Source organism: Gopherus flavomarginatus, chromosome 10 (assembly GCF_025201925.1).
Source record: "Gopherus flavomarginatus isolate rGopFla2 chromosome 10, rGopFla2.mat.asm, whole genome shotgun sequence".
NCBI classification, from domain to species: Eukaryota; Metazoa; Chordata; order Testudines; family Testudinidae; genus Gopherus; species Gopherus flavomarginatus.
Window position 1 is genome coordinate 32905655 of NC_066626.1, and position 23201 is coordinate 32928855.

The 23201-nt window shown below is 44.2% G+C and overlaps 1 protein-coding gene across 1 annotated transcript in view; it reads right to left on the reverse strand.

The window, feature by feature from the left end:
• ITGAV (integrin subunit alpha V) overlaps positions 1-23201 on the reverse strand; it is a 76387-nt gene that overhangs the window by 47745 nt on the left and 5441 nt on the right. The window contains exon 2 of the mRNA XM_050916402.1: positions 16130-16257. Within this exon, the coding sequence (XP_050772359.1) occupies positions 16130-16257 (128 nt within the window). The remainder of the gene's footprint in view (positions 1-16129; positions 16258-23201) is intronic.

A 23201-nucleotide genomic window follows, 5' to 3' on the forward strand; every position in this document is an offset into this window, starting at 1 on the left:
AACAGAATTCCCCCCTCTCCTCCCCTCCCCCACCTCAACCGATGTAAGCAAGAAGTCGTGTGTTCCAGCTAGTCCTTAAATCACGATCCAACTACATCCAGTGAAACAGTATCCTGGCAGAAATCTACCTAATCACAAACACACAAGAGTGATTTCTCCAGCACCGGGAACGGACAGCACATTGGTGAGGTTTTACACATGTAACACCTCTCCCCACTCTGTAGTCACTGGAGTTACCCTGAGCCTGATTCAGATGTCACTTACCCCAGGGTAAATTACACAGATGACAGTTAGGTTTCAAGAGAACCACAGGAGTGTGAAGGAGGAGTTAGCAAGATTAGAATCAATCCCTCTAATTACAAATGAAAAAACAGCCTTCACACAGGTGAGTGGTTTGTTTTTGAACCAAACAGCTCCATTTGAGATTAGCAGGTTTAAATCTCTGTCTATGTCAGTGGCCAAATCTACACTCCTCCTTACTTTGGTATAATTTACATTGCTCAGGGGTGTGAATAAGCCACCTCCCCAAGTTCTCTCCCGTTGGCACACAGCATTTTCACCAAATGTGTTACAATGTAGCACTTCTAACGTAGGCTAGCCTAATAAAATAATCATACTCATTTAAAAACCAGTATTTGCTAAAAGTGGATAATTTCCCAAAGATACCATCTTTCCTAGTCCTGAGATCCATTGATGAAAAGTGCTATACAACAGTTATATTATCATCCCAACTTCCCTTCCTTATCCTACTCTAGGGGAAAGCAGGAGTTCCCCACTATTTTCTCCTCAATATACGTATAAATTTGTCTTCAAGAGTTTTGTTCAAGTTTACAACATGCTAGTTCTGCCCTGAACTCTATCAGCAGCTCCTAAACTGTGAAAGGATGAAGCTGCACAAAACAGCTAATATACCCTCCTAAAACTAAATAGGTCACAGATAGAGCCAGGCCAGACTGGTGGAGTAGGCTTCCAAACAAAGCCTTTTATTGTCTAGGATCACCCACTTCAGTAGGGAAGGAAGCTGAGAAATGTAGGAGGGAGTGGGGGGGGTGGACTTTATTATTTCCCTTTTGAAAAGCTTATTTCTCTTTTAGTGTGGATCAACACAATCGATCTCAAACTAATTTCAGCCAAAATGAATACAGGAAAATTCCTTCATAAAGGCTGTGGTATACTAAACGTGGGCAGTGGAAGAATACAGCTAATTGGAAAAGTGCCAAACAGTACCCAGTCCGACTTAGCCTATGTAACTTTTTTTTCCTGGAGCAAATCAGAAAAAAGCTGGAATGGACTCAAACATTTCAACCAGTACACGAAAACCCCAGACTTGAAGCTTGGTAATTTTCTGTAGATGCTTTTCCCAGTTCCTGATTTCAGGAAGTGATACAGAAAAGATAAAGAGTTCTGGAGACATCCTCATTGCCAGGAAAAAGATTAAGACTAACAGTGAGCCAATCTGTGGAGATATATATTATATATACAATTTTAAAGAGGTGGGGAGACAGTATCACTGCGGAGCCAGCACTTTGTGCTAAAATGGAATTTGCCAGAGAAATCTGCAACTCATTAGCATGAAAATTCCAAGCTGATTTAAGAGCATATTTTAGTTTACAATAGTTTAATGGAACTTTCTGTATTTTGTCAGATAACTAAGTATTTGAATTAGCAAGGAAGCTCTTGAAGCAAGGACTCAAAAAAGTTATGAAGCTGACGGCACAGGGCTGTACACAGAGGCATTCTGAAATGGAACAGTCACATTTTCCCAATCTAATATGCAATTCAAGAGCTCACAAGTACACTGCATTGAAGCATTAACAGGAAAGTTTGTCATTGAAAATGTAAAACTTTTTACTATTCTTTTGAAAAGGTTACTGGATTCCAAACAATGCCCTAAACATTCCTGAAAAAGGAAGAGTTAATTTCAATCTTGCAGGCGTGATACTCAAGAGAACTGCAAGAGACTTGAAAGGAAGAATACAATTTCCTTTTTGGAAACAAGCACGTAACAGAATCCTTTGGTTCACATTCTACATATTGCCCACATGTGTACAATCTGATAGACTTCAACTGGTCATGTAGGTCCCTGAAAAGTGTGTGCGCGCGCATGTCCAGAATAAAATTTCATAGCTTTTAGTGATCCCACTCCCCCAAAATCCTATGTCAAAAGGACGGAGGCATTTTATCCAGACTGCATAAAGCCAGTAAAGATTACACCCCCTGACATTCACTATATTACCAGTAACAAAAAAATCTTAATGTGCCTTGTATGCTGGAAGGCTGTTTGTGAGCAGCACAGGTGTGAGCTACTTCAGCAAGATCATTGTACGGCACCCTAGGTTGCAGGGCAGGGGTGACACAGCTACTCATTAGTCTGGATTGTACCCTGGTATGTCACATTTGATCAAAACTTACTTTTGCTGATGTTCATGTACAATGACTGCAGAACACCTACCTGCTCACTGATTTTTGTTACCTGTTACAATTAGTGTCTGACAATCTTTTGACAAAATAAGAATAAGTTTAATCTTCTCTAAAGAGGAGGATATCCCCAGTCTGTACAACTAATGTGAACTACCTTTCAGCATCTCAAGAAACCATCAGCTGGGCAAGATTTGGAAACACTTTCAGCAGTAGATGGATCTGTGTGTGTGTGTAAGACCAGCCCTACTGAGTTACACGACTGTGAGGAGGGAGGGGCATGGAAGATAAGTTGCATACCACAAAGCAATGAGAGACTGGCCCAAAACAGTTAAAACTAGTGGGTGCAGCAGTAAGGATGCACCTTCTTTCAGAGGTGTAGTGCATATACATGAGTAGCTCCCCAAGCATGGGTAGTAATAGCAGTACACACAGTCAAGCATGGTTTAGGCAAGTAGAATGAGTACATATCCACAGCCTTCAAAGGTGTATTTGAGTGCATACTCTATACAGCTCTCCAGCTGCCCAAGGCATGCCTCCTGGTCTATGCCACTACTTTCAGCAGTGTAGTGTCCTGCTGCCTCTCCGCTACTGGAGCCTTTTCCTACCATAGGGAAAGTGGGGAAAGGTGCCGGCAGTGGGAAAGCAGCAAGGAAAGGTTCCACCACCTCCCCCTTACTGGAGCCTTTCACTGCTGCCTCCACACTGCCAGAGCCTTTCACTGTTGCGTGTAGCTACACATACCCCACACGTCACTTCTAGTGGTGTGTAGTGTAGACATAGACTAGGAAACAGATTTTCAGAAAAAGCTGGAGGTGTGCAGTTAGGGTTGCCAGGTATCCGGATTTTAACCATAACACCAGCAGCTCCGGTCGGCACCACTGACTGGGCTGATAAAAGTCCAATCAGTGGCACAGCGTGGCTAAGGCAGGCTCCCTACTTGCCGTGACACCGCACAGCTCCCAGAAGCAGCAGCATGTCCCTCCTCCAGCTACTATGTGTAGGAGCAGCCAGGGGGCTCCGCACACTGTCCCCTCCCCAAGCGCCGGTTCCGCGGCTCCCAATGGAAGCTGCAGGGTCAGCACCTGCAGGTGGGGCAGTGCGCAGAGCCGCCTGGCCACGCCGCCACATAGGACCCAGTGGGAAGACATGCCCCTGCTTCTGGGATCTGCTTGAGATAAGTGCCACCCAGAGCCTACACTCTGACCCCTTCCCACCTTCCAAACCCCTCATTCCCAGCCCCATTCCAGAGTCTGCACCCCCAGCTGGAGCCCTCACACACCCTAACCCCCTCCCACACTCAAAACCTCAAAGCACCCCTCATCCCCATCCTCATCCCAGAGCCCTCCCCACCTCCTGCAACTCAACCCCCTGAGCCGGCCCAGTGAAAATGAGCAAGTGAGTCAGAGTGAGGAAAGAGAGCAACAAAGGGAAGAGGGATGGAATGGACAGGGCCTCAGAAAAGGGGTAGGGCAAGGGTGGGGCCTCAGAGCAAGACGGGGCAGGGGCAGGACAAGGCAATGGTGTTCGGTTTTGTGAGTAGAAAGTTGGCAACCCCTATGTGCAGCTCGTAGTGTCATCACACTTTTTAGCAAGTTTTATATAATTTGCTTTCAGAAGGAAAAGAGAGAGGGTGGTGTAGTAAAATTTAGCTACAGTTCAACGCCTCTGCAGATTTTCACTATGAACAAATTACCAGATCTGGCTGCCACCCAGCAAGGGCAGGAAATCAGATGCAAAGGCCAGAGTATGTGCTAAAGCATCCGCCCTGTACAGTAAAGGACCTCCACACAAAATTTGGTGGGGAAGGGAAAGAAAGGAGAGAACTGAGAAAAGAAACTATTTGTTATAAGGATCATAGTTTTCCCATCTGAATCCCGAAAATCTAATTTTTAAAGCCAGAGTTTAAAACACAAGTTATGTTTTCACAGATAGGTCATGAGGTTGAAGGTAAACAAAGTTTTCCCAACATGCTCTACAAGTTTTTTATAGCAATCTAGTTGGGAAACCAGTAACTCTATCTTCAAAGGAAGAGAAATTATTACTAAATGATCTCTTTGCAATTATACAGTGTATATTGTTCTGGAAGTAGATTTCACCACAGCGTTTGTATTGAAGAATCACTAAACATCCACAGCTTCTTAACAAATGCTGAAATTGTATTTGAACACAGAAAGAAAACTCCAAGGAGTTCTAAGAAGTAATTCAGTTCAAAGAAACTGCTAGCGCTATGTTATATTTACATTGTTAAAGTAATGAGAAGTCAGGAAACTCAAAAAAATAAAATTTCCAGTGTTAACACATTTTGTGACAATGATGTATTAAGCTACTCAGTGAATAAGATAAACAGGAATGGAAAAAAATCACTTAGCACTTATACTGTACACTCATCAGTAGATCTGCAACACAGTCAAGTTAAAGTTACAAAAACAATGTGCACTGCCTGACACTTCAATTTTGAAACCTTAACACTGTGTTAGCACAAAATATTTTACACGTACCTTAAAATAAGTATTTTTTCCACTGAAAGTCCAATGTATTTTTTAAAATGAAACGAATTTTGAAGCATTTGTCTGGTGATGTTGTGACACCCCAATATTCACCACTGTCATGTAATTAGGTTATGTTTTGTACAAAGTCAGTCTTGTGAGGTATCATTCAGAAAGTCTTTATCTGCTAGACCAGGGGTAGGCAACCTATGGCACGGGTGCCAAAGCCAGCACACGAGCTGATTTTCAGTTGCACTCACACTGCCTGAGTCCTGGCCACCAGTCCGGGGGGCTCTGCATTTTAATTTAATTTTAAATGAAGCTTCTTAAACATTTTTAAAACCTTATTTACTTTACATACAACAATTGTTTAGTTATATAATATAGACTTATAGAAAGAGACCTTCTAAAAATGTTAAAATGTATGACTGGCATGTGAAACCTTAAAATTAGAGTGAATAAATGAAGACTCGTCACACCACTTCTGAAAGGCTGCCGACCCCTGCTGTACAGGGTTGCAGATTCTCTTACCAGATCAACCAGTGGAAGCAAACATAGCCCAGCTCCATGCAGCCATTGCTCTTGAGCATTAAGTAGCCCTCTTATGAGCCAGAGGGGGAATGTGACACATGTGGGGAAAGAAGAAGTGTTATAAAAACAAAAGCCAAACAACAGAAGGAGGGAAACAATGAAAAAACAGAAAAAAGTATGGAGCAGACTGAGAAAAAAAAAGGGGCAGAAAAAAGAAGAGAGAGATGCAACTGGACCGGGCTAGGGTTACCACCTGGCTGGTATTTGACTGGACTGGCCAGTATTTCTATGGACTTGCCAGTTGCCAGAAAAATAATTTAATCTGCCAGGTTCTTTTTGTATGTCGGTCTAAAGATTTGCATTGTCATCACAATACACTGGAATACCTCATATTAAAAGTTTCTGTGTCCAGCTGACAATGCTGCATAGTTCCCACTTCTACAGTTTAAGTCAGGGGTGGACAAACTTTTTGGACCAAAGGCCACATTTGGGTGGGGAAATTGCATGCAGGGCCATGAATGTAGGGCTGGGGCAGAGGGTTGGGGTGCAAGAGGGAGTGCACGGTGTGCAGTAAGGGGGTCAGGGCACAGGGCCAGGGTGCAGGAGACGGCTCAGGGCAGGGGATTGGGGTATGGCAGGGAGCTCAGGGCAGGGGACTGGGGTGCAGGAGGGGATGCAGAGTGTGGAAGGGAGCTCGGGGTTTGGGGTGCAGGAGGGTGCAGCAAGTGGCTCAAGACAGGGAGTTAGGGGGCCCAAGGCAGGGCGTTGGGGTGCAGGAGAGGTTCAAGGTGCAGGCTGTGGCCTGGCACCACTTATCTTGAGCGGCTCTGCAGTGGTGCGCAGCGGGGCTAAGGCAGGCTCCCTGCCTTCCCTGGCCCTATGCCGCTCTCAAAAGTGGCCAGCGTGTCTGGCAGTAGCTCCCAGAGGTGGGGTGGGGCAGGTGGCTCTGCTGCTTGCTGCCCTCACCTGTGGGTACCACCCCCAAAGCTTCCATTGGCCATGGTTCCCTGTTCCCAGTCAATGGGAGCTGCGGTGGGCGGTGCCTGCAGGGGAGGGCAGCGCATGGACCCCTCTGCCTCCCCCTCCCCCATGGGAAGCAGGGATGTGGTGCTGGCTGCTTCCGGGAGCGGTGCAGGGCCAGGCAGGCAGGGAGCCTGCCTTAGCCTTGCTGTGTCACGGGGCCAGAAATCCCATGGGCCAGACTGAAATCCCTGATGGGCCAGATTCGACCTGCAGGCTGTAGTTTGCCCTCCCCTGGCTTAAGCAACAACATATCAAAACTGTTGAAAATACAGCAGCTGTCTGCCCACCAACACCCAAGTGCACCACACGTGTGCGAGAGATGGTTTGAGTCACATGAGAGTGAGGAGACATGCGATGTTATCAATCTTATCTATATGTGTTCTCTCTCTACATACTGTAAGTGGCTGTTGAAGGGGGGTGGGTTGCAGAGTTGTCTTGTAGTTGGGGTTGCAGTGAGCTTGCCTCAGGGAGTGGATTGCTGGTTTTCTTTCATTTCAAAAGTAGGCCATTCCCAGGCAGGTTACTGAGCGCTTACCACCAATTCCCAGAGGCAAAGCCTTTTCAGAGGGAATCATCAATGCAGAATTCTGGAAACTATTGATGAAGGTAATATGGACCATATTTTCATTTTGACCTTACTCTGCTTGCTTATAAGTACAAAGAAACTGCAGTACTTATTCTGCAGGACATAAAGAAGAGATAACTGCCCCACTGATTTACACCAACATATAGACATTCTCAGGCATGGAGTGGCTTTTAGGAGGATCAGTGATTACTTTAGAACAAGTGCCTTTCAGTCTCTCAAAGCAGTTTGAGTGGAATTTTTTTTTCTTAAATAAGCCCGAGGTGGCACAATAGCATCTAGATATCTTCAACTCATGAGGAAGCACACTCATTGCGTCAACCCTGAGAAGGGCATAGTGTGTGCTTTCCTCTGGGACCAGCTTTGTACAACCCTAGTACAACCACCAGGAGGCAGTTCCTACAGAAAGGAGTTTCAAACTTGTCTAGCTACATCAGAGGCTAAAAACTCTAGTGTAGGCAAGGCTTCTACAGACTCCAGCCCTAGGGAGTTTAAAAAATGAGAGAGAGAAAGAGCGAGAGAGAAAGAGAGAGCGTGCGCTCCTGTCTTTGACCCCAGAACCACTTAAGACTCAAGTTTGCCTGTGTTATATACCATAGGCAGGAAAGCCATTCGTTAAGTTTCATATTACCTTCATAAAATAGAATTATCACTAGATATGAATAATTAAATAAATTTTGAAGAAACCCATTTAATTAAATGTTAGTCCATGCACAAAGAGAATACTACATTTTCCATTAACAAAACAGCCAAATACTCTTGGGAGTAATCTGTTTTACGTTGCCATTTCTCAACAACACTCAGGAATTAGCATTTGTGCAACATATGAGAAATAAAGAAGTGATAGATGACCCTGCAAAGCTGCAGAGGTTCCACACAGTTAACCACTCAAAATACACAGGGAGAAATATGTGTATGATGTGAGACTCAAATCATTCCCTCCTTAGCCTCCACCACATGTTATGGAGGAATTACATGCATTTTCCAGTTCCCTGCATACTGTCTTCTATTGAAGATTCACTCAGTAAATGACAATTGATTTTCCTTAGGAACATAAGAACAGCCATACTGGGTCAGACCAATGGTTCATCAAGCCCAGCATTCTGTCTTCCAACAGTTGCTAATGCCAGAAGCTTCAAAGGGAATGCACAGAACAGGGCAACTGTAGAGTGATCCATCCTTTGTCATCCAGTCCCAGCGTCTGGTTCTCAGACAACGAGGTTGCCTTCCTGCCCGTCCTGGTTAATAGCCATTGATGGACCTATCCTCCATGAACATACTCAATTCCTTTTTTGAACCCAGTTCTACTTTTGGCCTTCACAGCATCTCCTGGCAACAAATTCCATGGATTGACTGTGTGTAGGGTGACCAGGTGTCTGGTTTTCGATCAAAATGCCCAGTCGAAAAGGGACCTTGGCAGCTCCAGTCAGCACTGCTGACCAGGCAGTTAAAAGTCCACTTGGCGGTGCTGTGGGGCTAAGGCAGACTACTCCCTACCTGCCCTGTCTCTGCGCTGCACCCCCGAAGTGGCCAACAGATCCGGCTCCTAGACGGGGGACCACGGGGCGCCACATGCTGCCCCTGCCCCAAGCACCGGCTCTGCACTCCCACTGGCCGTAGTTCCCCACCAGAACCCCTCTGCCGCACCCCCGAACCTGAAGCCCCCTCCTGCACCCCAAACCCATTCATCCCTGGCCCCATCCCAGAGCCTGCACCCTCAGCCAGAGTCCTCACCCTCTTTTGCACCCCAAACCCTGCCCCAGTCCAGTGAAAGTGAGTGAGGGTGGGGAAGAGCGAGCCACCAAGGAAGGGGGACTGTAATGAGCAGGAGACATAACCTCCGGGAAGGGGCGGGGCTGAGGTGCTCAGTTTTGTGCAGTTTGAAAGTTGGCAACCCTAACTGTGTGTTGTGTGAAGAAGTACTTCCTTATGTTTGTTTTAAAGCTGCTGCCTATTAATTTTATTGAGAGCCCCCTGGTTCTTATGTTAGACTCTAGGGCCTCCCCATAAACCAAGCGTTCTCAAACTGGAGGTCGGGACCTCTCAGGGGGTCATGAGGTTATTACACGGGGGGTCACAAGCTGTCAGCCTCCACCCTAAGTCCTGCTTTTGCCGCCAGCATTTATAATGGTGTTAAATATATATATAAAAATTAATTTATAAGTGGGGGTCGCACTCAGAGGCTTGTTATGTGAAAGGGGTCACCAGTAAAAAAAAAGTTTGAGAACCACTGCCATGAACTATTTTGAGGATTCTTATAGGCCCTTAAAAGACTGCTTAAAAGGTCATAGGAAGAGAAATACAGGAACAGAGAATTCTGAAGAATATCTGTTTGCAAGTGGCTGAATAAAGGGACACAGGATGAAAGAGAATGAGAACCTCCAATACAAAAGTAACTATTATGGGCAAGAGGCTTAGTTTAACTTTCTCACAGACTTTCTCACAAAAGGTTGTGTAACAGACTTACCTCCATTAGCAACCAAACTTCACATGTACTTTACAAAGTATCTGAATAGATTTCTGCTCTAAAGAGATCAAAATGCCATCCTTCTTCTTGCCATGCACTTTTTAAAAAAAGAAAATATGATTCTGCTTTGGCAATCTGAACTACTGGCCTGATAATGGCAAGGAACCAGCTACACACATTAAAAGAGATTGCATTGTTACAATGCATTGACTGCCCTGTTTTTCTGGAGTATAAACAAACTTCAATCTCCCAGACACAATGTGATAAATACAGCACTTCCATAAACACTCAAATGAAATTTTAACAACTGAAAATGTATCTGAATAAAAATTCTCCTGAGCCACCATGATTCTCAGCTATGAAATTCTTATCTTTAAGTTCTAGGAACCATGGGAGGCAAGTTTGTAGAAATTTTGGTGGTGCCCAGAACCCACCCCCCAACTCCGTCCCCTCAAACTCCGCCTCCACCTGCCTAAGGCTCTGGGCGGGGTTTCAGGGAGGAGGTCTGAGGTGCAGGTCCTGGGCTGGGGATTAGGGTGCAGGAGGGGTGTAAGCTTTGGGAAGGAGTTTGGGTGCTGGGTGCAGGCTCCGGGCTGGGGCAGGGGGTGGGTGTGCAGGTGGGGGTGAGGGCTGCAGGCTTTGGGACAGAGTTTGGGTGCAGGCTCTGGGCTGGTGATGGAGGTGTAGGAAGGGTGAGGGGTGCAGGCTCTGGGAGGGAGTTTGGGTGCTGGGTACAGGCTCTGGGCTGGGGCAGGTGTGCAGGAGGGGGTGAGGGGTGCAGGCTTTGGGATGGAGTTTGGGTGCAGGCTCGGCTGGGGGTGGGAGTGCGGGAAGGGGGAGGTGGTGCACGCTGGGGCAGAGGCTCAGGGTGCAAGGGAATGAGGGTTGGGGCTGAGGATAATGGGTTCATGCTGCGGGGGGGCTCAGGGCTGGGGCAGAGGATTAGGGTGCAGGGGAATGAGGGCTCTGGCTGGGAAAGAGGATCAGAGTGCAGAGGGATAAGGGCTCTGGCTGGGAAAGAGGGGTTTGGGGCGTAGGAGAGGCTCAGGGCTAGGGCAGAAGAGCAGGGTAAGTGAAGCCTGCCTTGCCATTAGCGGATGGCAGGCGCTAGGACCTTGGGGCAGCAGACAGCAGTTCTGCCGGGAGCCACTCTACTCGAGCAGCAGGAGCAGGCAGGGATGCGGCGGAGGGGGGACACAGGGGGAGGGGTGGAAGGCAAAGGCCGAGACCCGCTCCAGGCAGGGACGCAGCGGGGCGGGGCGGTGGGGAGAGACCCGCGGGGGCTGGGACCCGCTCCAGGCAGGGACGTGGCAGGGCGAGGCGGTGGGGGGAGACCCGCCGGGGACGGGATCTGATCCAGGCAGGGCTGGGGGAAAGACCCAGCTCCAAATATTGCTGGAGCAGGGCACCCAGCCCTGAATATTCCTGAAGCCCGGGCACCTGGAGCCCATATAACCCGCCGCCTATGCCAGGAACCTAATGTGCCCATTACCTAAGGCAAAAATACAAATAAAACACTGCGTGTTTGCCCAGTAGTACATACCTTGATAAGTAGAGACATGCATTATAGTAGTGAGGCCTTTTCCTCTACCTATTTTGCCTGGCATATGGGAAAGCCTATTGTAAATATTCAGAGCCTAAACTGATACATTAATTGTGATCACCACAGAAGAGGCACATCATCTTTTGCCACTTGCCCCTGGGGGTTCTGTATCTAGCAGAAGTCTTTCAGCTAGCATAGAAAGATCTACTAATTACAGAACTCTTATAAAGATTGCTAGCAGTGTCCAAGACTGTACTTCAGCATAATCCAGAAAACATAAAGCTTATCAAAGACACAGAAATATAGACAAATTCTGCTCTCCTACACTGTTGTAAACAAGACCTGATTTTGTTCCACTATCAACATCTGAAACCATATCTAAAACAGCAGAGTGTACTGTGGCACCTTATAGATTAACAGACGTATTGGAGCATGAGCTTTCACCCACGAAAGCTCATGCTCCAATACGTCTGTTAGTCTATAAGATGCCACAGGATTCTTTGCTGCTTTTACAGATCCAGACTAACACGGCTACCCCTCTGATATTCAAAACAAAATTCTTATCTGTTTTAATTAGACCAGTTTAAGCCCCAATCCTGCAATTTGAGTGGCATGACAGGTTCCCACTGAAGTAATTGAGAATCTGCACAGAGGTCCTGTGTGGAATGGATTGCAGGATCAGGGCCTATGATTATTCATATTGAAATTATTTTCCTAGCTAATATACGTTAGAGCATTTGAAGTTTATGTTTTTTAATTACGTTCAGCTCGGACATTGAAACTGTACTCCCTCAATTCACAGGTTCATTTAAGGCCAGAAAGGATCATCTGTATCCTGTATCAGATGACATCAAATTTCATCCATTTCCTTTGCACTCAGCCCAATAACTTGTGTTTGGCTAAAGCATATCTTTCTGCTTACACGTCCAACTTAAATACAGCTTTTACCTCTGCTAGCAGTTTACAATCAGTTTCGCTTTTTTGATCTTGCACACTAACCCAAGGCAAATATAGCTACTGTACTGCAAGGGAATGTTTAAATAAAAGAAAAGTTTGCAATATATTTTTATAACAGGTTTTGAAAAAAAGTAAATTTAAACTTGGGGCCCTAACTGCGTAATGTCCTTTAAAGAGCGCTATTTTCAAACGTATACAGGTGTCTGAGCATCCCGATTTAGACTACGAACATATTTCTCCTTAATCTGTTGACCAAATGCTAACGTCCAGTGGATGAAAATGAACTACAAGATTTCAAAGAACTACCAACTGACCTTTTAAAAATACAGCCTGCACAAATGGGGCTGGCATCCTGCTTTCCTTGACTAGCTAGGGTATGTCCAGACTACCCACCTGACTGATTTATCGGGGACTGAAATTTCACTCCTTGTCTAGACACGATATATCGATCCCCGAACGTGCTCCCGTCGACTCCAGAACTCCACCAAGGCGAGCAGCGGTAGCGGAGTCAACAGGGGGAGCTGCGGCGGTCGATCCCGTGCCATGAGGACAGGAGGTAAGTCAAAATAAGATACATCGACTTCAGCTACACTATTCCCGTAGCTGAAGATGCGTATCTTACATCTACACCCCTCACCCCCCACCCCCAGTGTAGACCAGGCCCTAGTAATCTCTCTCTCTTATATAGCACTTTTCAACAGTAGACTTTTCAAAACCTTCTTCCTATATATGAAATTTTACTCTATCATTTATTGGAGCCTACACTGATTTCTGTACTAGTGGCACATTTATTAGTTTGGTTGTAAAAATGCTATAAAATTGTATTGCAATACATGTCAATAACATTCATCTACAGTGCTTAACGTCAAAAAGAAGTTTAATGACCAGAATATCCCCTATATTTCTTGGTATTTATAAAGCATCTAATAATGATGATATTTAAAGGGGAAAAAAAAAAAAGAGAGATCCTCTAACAAAAAGTATCTTAATTATGAACTGCTAAACATCTGCAATTTGGTTATTCAAGGCCATTTGTACTACTGACTTAATCCAGAATATCAAATTTTCAAAAGAGATTACTGAAAGGAGGAGATGTATATATGCAGTATTCTGGTCAAAGATATTTGTACAGCAGTCATTGACCTGATTGACAAGCCTCAACTATACTAAAACCAATCTTACCCTATCAAAAGGACTGTTCAGAACTCAAGAGGGTGGTTTGCAAAAGGGTTATAATCAATGATTTAGAGTGAATATAAAACACAGGACACCTGAGAATCTGAGTTTCTAAAGCTCATGTCACATCAGAAGTGTCAGCTGTGTTAAACATTCAGATTCCTCGATGTTCTGCTCTTAAGTCTTGTTGCCTGAATATGGCTTTGAGTACTAGCCCATCGCTTATGGGACAGTCAGAGCATATTTTCGACATCAGGAGTAAATTTGAAGGATTTATTTGCTTAAAATAGGTTTTAAATTAATCTTGCAGGACTAAACTAGGCAACCACATGATCATATTTAAGTTTTACCCTCCCACAACCTACACTCTTTTACCACCTAACTTTGGACATGAGGGAAACGAGAAAAGGTTTCTTTGAGGCAAGGACCTGGGGTGAAATCCTGGCTTCACTGATGTCAATGGGAGCTTTGTCATTGACTCTGATGGTGTCAGGATTTCACTCTTGTTGTATTCGTGCTGTAAAGTACTTAGCATGCTTTAGGGTACTGTGAAATAAATGTTAAAAAAAAAGAGTCAGTCTTACTTCCAGATATATGTTAAGAAATATTTTGAAGAACAAATATGTGATACACCATTATGACATCTAAAGCTAGTGCCAACACTACTCTCCAGTCAAATCCAACCCCCCAATTTCATGACTCTTACCCTACCCTCTTCAGAAGGGGGAGAAAAACCCCAATAACTTGAAAATAATAATTGTACACAGTTTTTATGTCCTAAGCAGTCTGACAAACTGGTAGCTGTGGACTGAGATTTTACAGCCAAAACAACTTTAAAACCATGGTTTGTTCCCAATGAAGAAAGAGCCAAATCTTGATATGAGTTTTATACACACTATGCCGAGTACAGCTTTCAACTGTTTAGAAACTAATAAACAGAACAATTTCCAGTATCATGTGCAGATTTCAGAGACTTTGGTGAGATACCTTGACAAATTAATGCAATAGAGGAGCAGCATCTTGATTGTACTGTAGTATAATTTACAAATTCTGAATAAGCATGACAACCTATCAAGCCAAAACTCATGTGTGCATACATGTACATAGACAGTACTGACAGCCACACAGATGGATGGTGACCTGTAATGCTCTAAATCACCAGTGCTTCCTCAGGCCACATTAATATAGGTCTTGCTAATCCACACTCATGTCATGCAATGGTTTTTCCACATGCTAGCCTAAAACAAGCTGTGGAAAACAGGATTCAATATCCATGGGCTCAAGTGTAGGAACACGTGCAGTGGATTATCACATAGCCTACTACAGGTGGTGGAAATCACTAAGTGTAACAGAGCGTAAAGACTGAATGGAATGATAACATTGCACAGTGTAATATTGTTTTCCATTTTAGTACAGTGCTGACATAGGTTAATTTCTCATCGCATACCTATTGAGAAATCCTGACAAAGATGTGAATTAAGTATTGTGAAATGACTTGAGTTGTAAAAACCCCACTGATTTCTGTTCATGAAAACCTTTGCTTTTGTTTCAGTTTACACCCACAGGTTTCAGTTTGATGTTTTTGAGTGGGAGTCAGGGCTATATTTACCATGTAATGTCTTAGATATATTTCAGAATACACAAGAGAAAGTATGAATGAATAACCAGGGCTGTAGTCAGGTTAAACGAAAAAAAATAATAAAGAAATACTTGTGATCACATAAGTTTCCAGCACACACCAAACTCGCTGAAATTCTCAATGAGAAAGAAGAGTAAGCACTGACTAGTGAGCCAAACCAAGAGAACTTGCATTTAAACTAACTGGAATCACATCCCCTCATCTGAATCTGAACATGCTCACACTGTCAGACATTGCTTAGGTGCAGAATTTCTCTAATGCGGCCACCAGGGGCCTTTCGTGTGGCCATGACAGCCTCCTGGGCAAGTATTGGCCTTTCCCTCTCTCTCCCTGTTGCTCCTGGATGCACTGCCCTGCACTGCCTCTGGAGACAGGTGGGGCACAACACTGCAGAAGCAAGGTGAGTTCTTGACCAACCTTGGGAAGAGGATGGGCTTCAGCCCTGGGGTGGTTAAGCAGCAGCTCCAGCAGCAGGACTTCAGGAGCCAGGCTGCAGGACTTCGGGTGCCCTCTAGCCCCTGGCTTTGGCCACTAGCCTCTGGCTCTGGTCCCAGGCTCCCACTGACATATGGCGGAAGCCAACCCTGAGTGTTGACCCCTGGTCCTGGCCACATGGCAGCGACTTCCAGCCTCTGGCTTCAGCTGCACAGCCCCCAGCTCTGACCATGCAGCAGCAGACACTGACCGCTGGCTCTGGCCATGCAGACCCCAACCCCCCAATCACACTGACCCTCCACTGCCTCTTCTAGCCCCACAACCATCCCTACATCACCCCTGGCCCCCATTGCCTCCCCCTCCAGGGCTTAATTTGTCCTGGTGCTTGCTGAGAAAAGTGATGAACAAAGATGCAAGTATCATATTTCACCTGGGAAGATGTGATAAATAATACTTGTGAAAAGTAGTATTTGTATGTTCTTTAATACCACTTTTCACAGCACACTTAATAGCTAGCTGGAAGGCTGTGATAAGTGATACAAGTAGAGTCTGATACTTCTAGTATCAATTATCACAGCCTTCCAGCTAGCTACTAAGTGTGCCGTGAAAAGTGATAAAGAACATACAAATATTACTTTTCACAACATTTTTATTATTGAGTCCGCATACATAAATAAATTACAATGATTTGGATGTGTATATGTCCATAATTAACTTTAGGAAAAAGAAATAAATATGTATTTTAGGAAAAAGTGTCAGTGTGAGTCACTCTGAGGCTACCAAAAACTTTGTTGTGAAAGCCCCCTGGCTTAGGACATGGGAAACATTACAAGCTCCATCTACTTACAGCAAGTATATCATACTTTACCTGTGGAATCAAATATAACAGGCTGGCAGTTTTTGTTGGAATTCCAGTTACACTTGAGCACCTGGCCTCCTTCTACAATGTCAGGTTGTGTAGTGTTCGCTTTTGGAGCACCCACCAGAAGAAATATCCTGAAGTAAAAAAGAACACACAAATAGAAGGTTCAAGAGGACAGTCGCTAATTAATAATAATAATGCTTAGCTCTTATGTAGTGCTTCAAATGGTTATGTAACCATAGTTCTAAGACACAAATTTAGAATTTGGATTCAGAGATGTTTGGATTAGGGGGTTTGTTTTGGATCCTGTGTTAATGCAGGTTAAAACAAAATTTTGACTAAAAACCAGACAGCTGTGAAAGTGTAAATAGAGATTCATGTTTAAAACATTTCCTGACTGATTCAGATTTCAAAACAAACATTTAGCTGGACAGCCTTTCCTTCCCTCCTTTCATTATTTAATCTTGTGTGTGTGTGTGACAGAAGGGGATGTAGTGTGCCCTGGTTAAAAAAAAAACACCAGAAAATAGTCTGGCATCACTTCTAGTTCATTTCATACCAAAACCAATTCACGGCAGATAGTCAAAGGCCAACCTTGATAAAATCTGGGAGTTTTCATTTTTAAAATATTCTGACTAGTAAATCAGCTTAGCAGTAGCAATTTTTTTTTAATTAGTCCCTCCAAGAACTCCAGCTGTTGTCAACCACACATTTGCACGTTTGGCATATGACTGAGTCTTTATTGGAACCCATCAAAAATGAACCCTTTTTTCCTCTCACACCTATTCTAATTTTTAAAATCTTCATGTATATTTAGATTTGCATTCTGCCCAGTGGCTGTTGTGACATAAGGCTGTGAGAACTTGCAGATTGCAAAAATCTACTTCTGTATATTCGGATTTGGGTTCTCTTTCTTTTTCTCACTCCCATTCAACTCAAGATTATTACATCTTTCAGAAACTCCGACAATTCTACGAACCACACTTGACTAATCAGCACTTTCTGTAAGGTCTGAATTTGAAAAACAGTGTAGATATAAAATAAGAGGCAGCAATTACTAAGCAGTCCATTGTATTATTTCCATTTTATACTGAATACTATGACACTGTTCCTCCCTTTAAAGCCATGTGTCATAAACTGATGGTTAAGGGTTAATGTCTCTTTTACCTGTAAAGGGTTAAGCAGCTCAGTGAACCTGGCTGACACCTGACCAGAGGACCAATGGGGGGACAAGATACTTTCAAATCTTGGTGGAGGGAAGTCTTTGTTTGTGTTGTTTGTTTTGTTTGTTGTTTGCTCTAGGGGCTAAGAGGGACCAGACGTACACCTAGACTTTCCCAATCTTTCTGAATCAGTTTTTCATGTTTCAAAATTGTAATCAGGCAAGGCGGATTAGTCTTATGTTTGTTTTCTTTCAACTTGTGAATGTTTTTCCTTTTGCTGGAAGGATTTTTACCTCTGTTTGCTGTAACTTTGAATCTGAGGCTCGGGGGGGGACGGGGAGGTCCCTCTAGTCTATATGAATCTGAATACCCTGTAATGCATTTTCCATCCTGGTTTTACAGAGATAATTTTTACTTTTTCTTTCTTTAATTAAAAGCTTTCTTTTTTAAGAACCTGATTGATTTTTTTCCTTGTTTTAAGACCCAAGGGGATTGGGTCTGAACTCACCAGGGATTGGTGGGGGGAAAAGGATGGGGAAGGTTAATCCTTCTTTGTTTTAAGATCCAAGGAGTTTGGACCTGTGTGAAGTCTCTCAAGGCAACCCAGGGAGGGGAAGGTCTGGGAGGAAAGTAGGGGGGGATAGTTAATTTCTCCTTGTGTTCAGATCCAAGGGGTTTGGATTTGTGTTCCCCCAGGGAAGGTTTTGGGGGAAACAGGAAGTGTGCCAAACACTATATTTTTGGCTGGTGGCAGCATTACCAGATCTAAGCTAGGAATTAAGCTTAGAAGGGTCCATGCAGGTCCCCCACATTTTTACTCTAAAGTTCAAAGTGGGGGAAAAAAACCTTGACACCACGGATGGCTATTTTCCTCACATACATTTTCAAATGCAGACAGTGGGTAAAAGTGTTACTACCAATGCAGAGAGGAATGCTTAACAAATAGCTTGTCACAGAATCACAGAACCATGGGGTTAGAAAAGACCTCAAGGGACATCTAGTCTAACCCCCTGCCAGGATGGATGGTTTAGACACAACAAATCCTACAAGACAGATGGCTATCTAGCCTCCTTCTGAAAACCTCCAGTGAAGGAGCTTCCATGATCTCTCTAGGCAGTCTGTTCCATTGTCCGACTGTCCTTACAGTTAGGAAGTTTCTCCCCCCTGAGATTTAATCTAAATCTGCTATACTGTAGTCTGAAACCATTGTCTCTTGTGCTGCCATCTGTGGCAAGAGAGAACAACTTTCCTCCATTTTTTTATTGTAGCCTTTCAAATGTTTGAAGACTACTATTACGTCCCCCTTAATTGCCTCGTTTCAAAACTAAACATACCCAGTTCCTTCAGCCTTTGCTCATATGGCTTGCATTCCATCCTTTGATCATCTGTGTCGCTCATCTCTGGATCCTTTCCAGTTTCTCTACATCCTTTCTAAATACTGGTGACCAAAATTGGACACAGAACTCCAGCTGAGACCTAACCAGCGCTAAGTAGAATGACTTAGCATGCTATGTCTCTGTTAATGCAATCTAAAATTGCACTTTGCTTTTTTTTTTGCAACTGCATCGCACTGCTGACTCATATTGAGGTTGTGATCCACCACAACTCCCAGATCCTTTTCAGCAGTGCTGCTGCCCAGCCAGCTAACTCCCATTCTGTATTTGTTCATTTGTTTTTTCTTCTCTAAGTGTCATCATCATCATGTTCCTATTACACCTCTGATGTTTAGCACAGTGATGTTGTTTTTGAGCAGCCTCATTTTCACTTGCCTTCAGGTTTCCATCTTATGCTATTCTGGTGATGGAATCAGTTTCCATCTGAAGCACATGGACAATCCATCTCCAGCGTCTCCTGGCAGTGATGGTGCTCAGATCCTCTTGGCTTCATTGTGTCAATAGATTTTGGTTTGAGATTGTTCTGGGCCAAAAGATACGAAGGATTTTTCTGAGGCAGTTGTATGGAATGAAGATAGTTTGGACATGTCATACTTTCTCATTCCCCAGCATTCTGCACTATAGAGTAGTGCTGAAAGTACTCCACTCTGATAAATCTTGAGTTTGGTTTTGGTGTCGTATTTTGATGATTTCCAGAGTGTATTTAAGAGTCTTTCTGGCTTTATCATCAGAGGGGTAGCCGTGTTAGTCTGGATCTGTAAAAGTAGCAAAGAGTCCTGTGGCACCTTATAGACTAACAGACGTATTGGAGCATGAGCTTTCATGAGTGAATACCCACTTTGTCGGATGCATGCATCTCTTTGCTGCTTCTGGCTTTATTGATTTGGTTCCAGATGTCCTGACTTGTTCCACCATCCTGGCTGATGGTGTTGCCCAAGCATGTGAATGTTTCTATCCGTATGTAAATAATCCTCTATCCGTACTGGCGATGGTGAGGCAATATTAAAGGTCATCATATCTGTCTTATTGCAGTTGATTTTCAGTCCAATTTGCTGGCTGAATGCGATGAGTGAAGTTGTTTTTTCTTGTATATGGTGTTAGGTATGAATTAGAGTGACGTCATCTGTGAAGTCCAGATCTTCAAAGGATGAGAAGAGTGTCCATTTCAAGCCTCTTCTGTTGCACACCACATTACCCAGTCAATGACAATGTTGAAGAGGATTGCAGACACGACACACCCATGACGTACTCCTGTTTTGACTTCAAAATTGAGCTCACTGTGATCAACACTGGATGTACAGCTGTCCTCTGGTGTCCGTCCCTAAGTGTAGCACCTTACATTCGCCTTTGTTGAATTTCATTTTGTTATCTATAGCCCAATTCTCCAATTTAACAAAACCCTTTTGAATTTTAGCTCTATCTTCTAAAGTGTTTGCAACCTCCCGAGCTTTGTGTCATTTACAAATTTGATCAGTATACTCTCTAGTCCTATACTCAGGTCATTAATAAAGATGTTAAATAACACCAGACCTAGAACAGATCCCTGTGGAACCCCACCTGAGACCTCCCTCCAATCTGACATCATTCCATTGATAGTTACTCACGTGGGACTGTGTGAAAAGCCTTGCTAAAGTCCAAGTATTCACAGCATTCTCCCTACCCACCAAACCATTTACTCCGTAAAGGAAGGAAATCAAGTTGGTTTGGCATGATCTGCTCTTAGTGAACCCCAGCTGGCTGCTAGCAATCACCCCTTCCATCCTCCAGGTCTTCCCAAATTGTATGTTTTATTCACTGCTCTAGTAGCTTACCAGGTATCAAGTCATGCTGACTGGTCTATACTTCCCTGGCTTCTCCTTCTTAAAGACGCACACTAGGCTAGCCCTTCTCCAGTCTTCCAGAATCTCTTCTGTCATCTATGAGTTTGCAAATATTATTGCCAGGGACACTGAGATTTCTTCATCTAATGCCTTCAGCACCCAAGGGTGAATATCACCAGGCCCCGCTGACTTGAATTCATTCAAATTAGACAATGTATCCGATGTGTTCTTCATTTATCCTGATCTGCATTCCTTCCCCTCTACTGTCCCTGGTAACTTCAGTCTTCTAACAAAAATAATATGTGACTGGATGACTAGTGAAGGAAAGTAGGCATTGGGCAGCTCTGCCTTCCTATCATTTATGTCAAATTTGTATTTATTTGTCAAAGCCAGAAACTCCAGCCAGTAGGGACAGAAGCAGCCAAAGCAGGGTCTACTGCACTGGTGGGAGGAGGTAAAATGGGGCAAACTGGGACAACCCCTCCTTCCACGCCCCCTGGACACATAACTGTGCAGGGGAGACTACCCAAACACAACGAGGACCCTAGGACCAAGGAAACGTCACCTCCCTCCTTATCTGCTCATGTGAGCTCCATATTCAGAGAACCTTCCATAGTTCTGAGTGGACTTTTTCTGCCCTATGCTGATTGGATGTTTTCTCCAGCCCTCTCGTGCCCTCACACAGTATATCTACACATGGATAAAAGACCTATGGTATAGCCATGGCTAGCCTAGGTCAGCTGACTTGGGCTTGTGGGGCTCAGGCTGAAGGGCTAAAATCACTGTGTAGATATTTGGGCTTGGGATAGAGCCCTTCATCCTTGCAGGTCCCTGCTCCGTACCCTTCATCTCTCTTCTCTTCCCTTTCCGTCTACCTCATCCCCTCCTAACTAAAGCAAAAAAAAAAAAATTGTGGAACCAACATGCTCTTTGCTGTCATCATATTGTTTGCTCCGCTTATGTTTTCTACCCCTTTCCTCACCCTGCGTCTGTCTGATCTATTTAGATTGTAAGCTCTTCAAGACAGAGACTGACTGTCTATTGCACTGTGTTTGTACAGAGCCTAGCACAATGAGACGCCTTGTTGGTTGGCCCTTACATACAACCAAAACCAACGTGTTAAAGAGAAAAAGAATGCTTTCAGCAAAAGGAAGAGAAAGGACAGCACTCCCAGTGTATCTCCCCTATAGAAACTCATAAGAACATACTATGTTATAGGATCCCCCTGTCTATGCTAGGAATATTTTCAGATAGATTTTAAAACCAGTTAGAGTCATAGCAGAGACCTGATTTTAGACAGCTTTAGATAGCATGGCTTGTTTAAACAGAGTCGGTCCCGAAACTGATTCAGATAACCATGCTGTAAGGCTCGCAAATTAGTTAGCTGAACCAACTTCAGCACTGGTTAGAAAATATCCCCGGTGTGGAAACACCCAGGTTTCTTAATCTTCTCTACATATCAATTGCTGCTTTCTAAACTTTCACTTAAGCAATTCTTAGTGCACTTATCAAAGTGAAGCAAGGGTACACCAGATTTTCAGCTGGGGTAAATCAGTATAGTCAAGGGAACTACGTAATTTATACTAGCTGAGGATCTGGCCCACTGTTTTGAAATCAGATGTAATATGACTAGCTGGTCAGGAATAATCTAAGTGGATCCCACAAACTTAAGACCTGATCCAAAGCCCAGTGAAGTCAATGAGATTCTGTTTTTAACATTACTCGTTTTCATGCAGGGATGGTACCATTGGTGGTGGCAGTCAGAAACAAAAAGGTATTTTATGTACTCAAGACAAAGGAGTGCTTGTTTCAATGCAACGTGCGGTGCACCGTGGGTAGGTATCCCAGTGTGCAACTAACTACTGTCCAGCAGTGCACTGTCTTTTGGAAAGTTTTGGAAATGCATGGTGGAGTCAAAATGAGTCGTGACTCCAGGGTCAAGATCCCATCATGCAACTGTCTCCAATCCAAGATGTCATCTCTATTCCATAACTTTTGTTCCTATTTTGAAAATCCCATGAACCTGCATGGGACTTGTCACTGTCTGTCATCGCTGACAGAAACATGGAACATGCTCAGCTCTGAATTATTGTCATGAGCATTACAATCACAGGACACATGATACTCTTGTATTTGCAGAGCCTCAAGAAGAGCCATGGAGAACGTGATGATTTTCTGGAGAAAAGCCTGCAGTGGGACATAGCGAGAACCAATTCAAGATTGGTGGTGGTGTGCACAGAGCAGCTGCAAAATGGTGGAGTGCCAGTTCTAAGCCTGAGAAAAAAGCACTGACTGGTGGGATGGCATTGTTATGTAAGCTTGGGAAGATGAGGAGCGGCTGCAGAACTTTTGGATGCACAAGGCCACATTCCTGGATCTGTATGCTGATCTCCCCCAGCTCTCCAGTGCAGGGACACCAGAATGAGAGCTGCACTGACAGTGGAAAAATCAAGTGGCATTCACACTGTAGATACTTGCATTGCCAGGTTGCTACTGGTCAATGAGAAATCATTTTGGAATGGGAAAATCCACTGTGGAAAGCCGCTGTCATACAAGTGTACAGGGCCATTAATCATCTCCCAGTACACAGGGCTCTGACTCTTGGCAGCATGCCGGGTCCAATAGATGGATTTGCAGCAATGGGGTTCCCAAACTGTGGGGGCAACAGAGGGCACACACATCCCTACTCTGGCACCAGACT